We start from the raw sequence: 2,500 nt of genomic DNA on the forward strand, positions 1-2,500 counted from the left end.
CACTCTGTCTCTCTCTCCCTCCCACTCTGTCTCTCTCTCCCTCCCACTCTCTTTCTCTCTTTGGGTCTCTCTCGCTCTCTCACCCTCTCTCTCTCTCTCTCTCTCTCTCTCTCTCTTTCTCTTTCTCTCTCTCTCTCTCTCTCTCTCTCTCTCTCTCTCTCTCTCGCTCTCCTTCCTTCTAACACAGTGGTTTTTGTTTAAGTCCCCATAGAATTCAAACCTGGTGTCAAAGTCATGTCTCAGGATTGCATTAAAGCTCTGAAGAGCGATAAGGCCTACAGAATACAGGCTATGTGACGGCTGGGGAGAAGATTTCCACCCAGTCTATCATGGTCTTTAACTTTAAATAAGCTTTTCTTTCCCCCCTGTTGGATGAAAAAGTTAATTTGTATTGCTATATCAGATAACCTCATTGTGATAACTTTAAAATCCTAATCCCCTCTTGGGCTGTGAAGACTAGACCCTCAGAGACGATGTCCTCCAGATACGAGCTCTTTGGATCTTCTGATCAGAACAGAGGACAGAACCAGCGGGTCGGCTGGTAACCAGAAGGTTGCTGGTTCGATCCCCGGCTCCTCCTAGCGGAGTGTCGAGGTGTCCCTGAGCGAGACGCCCCCCCCCCCTGACTGCTCCTGACCAGCTGGCTGTCGCCCTGGGGGGCTGACTCCGCCGTCGGTGTGTGGATGGGTGCATGAAGGGGTGAATGTGAGGCGGTGTTGGTTAGACGGTCCGTCTACCGTCCGTTTCCTAACTCCGTGTCCTAACTCCGTCTCCTTGTGTGTCCGCCTCCAGAAGTCCGGTGGCGACCCTCCAGGGAGTGAGTAAGGCCAACGGAGAGGCCGCACAGCGGGTCAAGAACCTCAGCCTCCTGGTCCGACAGATAAAGACCTACTACCTGGTGCGTGTCCTACACAACACAACACAACACAACACCTGATAAAGACCTACTACCTGGTGCGTGTCCTACACAACACAACACCTGATAAAGACCTACTACCTGGTGCGTGTCCTCAACAACACAACACTACACAACACAACACCTGATAAAGACCTACTACCTGGTGCGTGTCCTCAACAACACAACACTACACAACACAACACAACACCTGATAAAGACCTACTACCTGGTGCGTGTCCTACACAACACTACACAACACAACACAACACCTGATAAAGACCTACTACCTGGTGAGTGTCCTACACACAACACTACACAACACAACACAACATAACACCTGATAAAGACCTACTACCTGGTGAGTGTCCTGAACAACACAACACAACACAACACCAGGTAAAGACCTACTATCTGGTGAGTGTCCTACACAACACAACACAACACTACACAATCCCAGATAAGACCTACTACCTGGTGAGTGTCCTGAACAACACAACACAACACTACACAACACCAGGTAAAGACCTACTATCTGGTCATGGTCCTCACACACACAGACATGGACACACACACACACACACACACACACACACACACACACACATGCACATCTGTCTGGTGCAGCGTGTCCATGAACCTTTGGCTCTCTTTATGTTGTTTGCCCTAAATATCAGTTAGCATCTGTACCATTAGCCACCGGAGCTAGGCTAGCAGTCAATAAAGTGAAGCTCTGGTCCGTCACATAGCTTTAAAATGACCTATTTTTCGTCACGAGCTCACAGAGTAGGAATTATGGCTTCTCTTTTTTTTCCAAAGTGAGATTTTCTTATCTGTGTCAACCAATTTTAGCATCGCAGCAAACGTTTGGGTGAAGTGAGTTTCCTGAGAAACGTGGTTCCTCTCTTGTTCACAAAACCAAATATGACAAAGTTAATGACTGTTGCTATTGTGACTGTGTACAGCTAACATATACTAATATAGACGGTAGTTCTCATTTAACTGCATTCCATACCATCGTTTATATAGTAATTAATTAATAATTGATCAATTTAGTAACAGTTACATGTGGACCTGATGAAGGGACCTCGTACTATTTGCCTTTGTGGACCCAAAGCTATAGCTGGGGCTTCAGCTCGCTCACTATATCTGCATATCTGCAAGACAGACTCAATTATGAAGCAACCAAGGAAGGAAGTGGGTCTTAATCTTAACGTAAGAAGCTTTGAATCTCGTTTGCGGCGGTTTATCCTACATTTATGAAACAAGACTCCTCATCTGAATTATCTGGGGCGGCGTGTGGCTCTGGAGGCAGAGCGGGTCGGCTGGTAACCTGAAGGTTGCCGGTTCGATCCCCGGCTCCTCCTAGCCGAGTGTCGAGGTGTCCCCGAGCGAGACGCCCTCCCCGACTGCTCCTGTTGAGCTGGCTGTCGCCCTGCGTGGCTGACTCCGCCGTCGGTGTGTGAATGTGTGCTTGAATGGTTGTAAGTCGCTTTGGATAAAAGCGTCAATCAAACAAAATCCCCTAAATGTAAATTATCCGTAATACAGTAAAGTCTGATCTAGCCGTGCTTTTAGCACTGAGCTCCCTAATCGTCTGCGCGG

The 2,500-nt window shown here is 48.0% G+C and overlaps 1 protein-coding gene across 1 annotated transcript in view; it reads left to right on the forward strand.

Moving 5' to 3' along the window:
- LOC307071428 (girdin-like) overlaps positions 1-2,500 on the forward strand; it is a gene marked incomplete at its 3' end in the record, with an annotated part of 40,382 nt that overhangs the window by 2,245 nt on the left and 35,637 nt on the right. Inside the window, exon 3 of the mRNA XM_079730406.1 lies at positions 793-898. Within this exon, the coding sequence (XP_079586532.1) occupies positions 793-898 (106 nt within the window). The remainder of the gene's footprint in view (positions 1-792; positions 899-2,500) is intronic.

The sequence above is a fragment of the Pollachius pollachius genome (genome assembly GCF_949987615.1).
Source record: "Pollachius pollachius genome assembly, chromosome: 2".
Classification (NCBI taxonomy): Eukaryota; Metazoa; Chordata; class Actinopteri; order Gadiformes; family Gadidae; genus Pollachius; species Pollachius pollachius.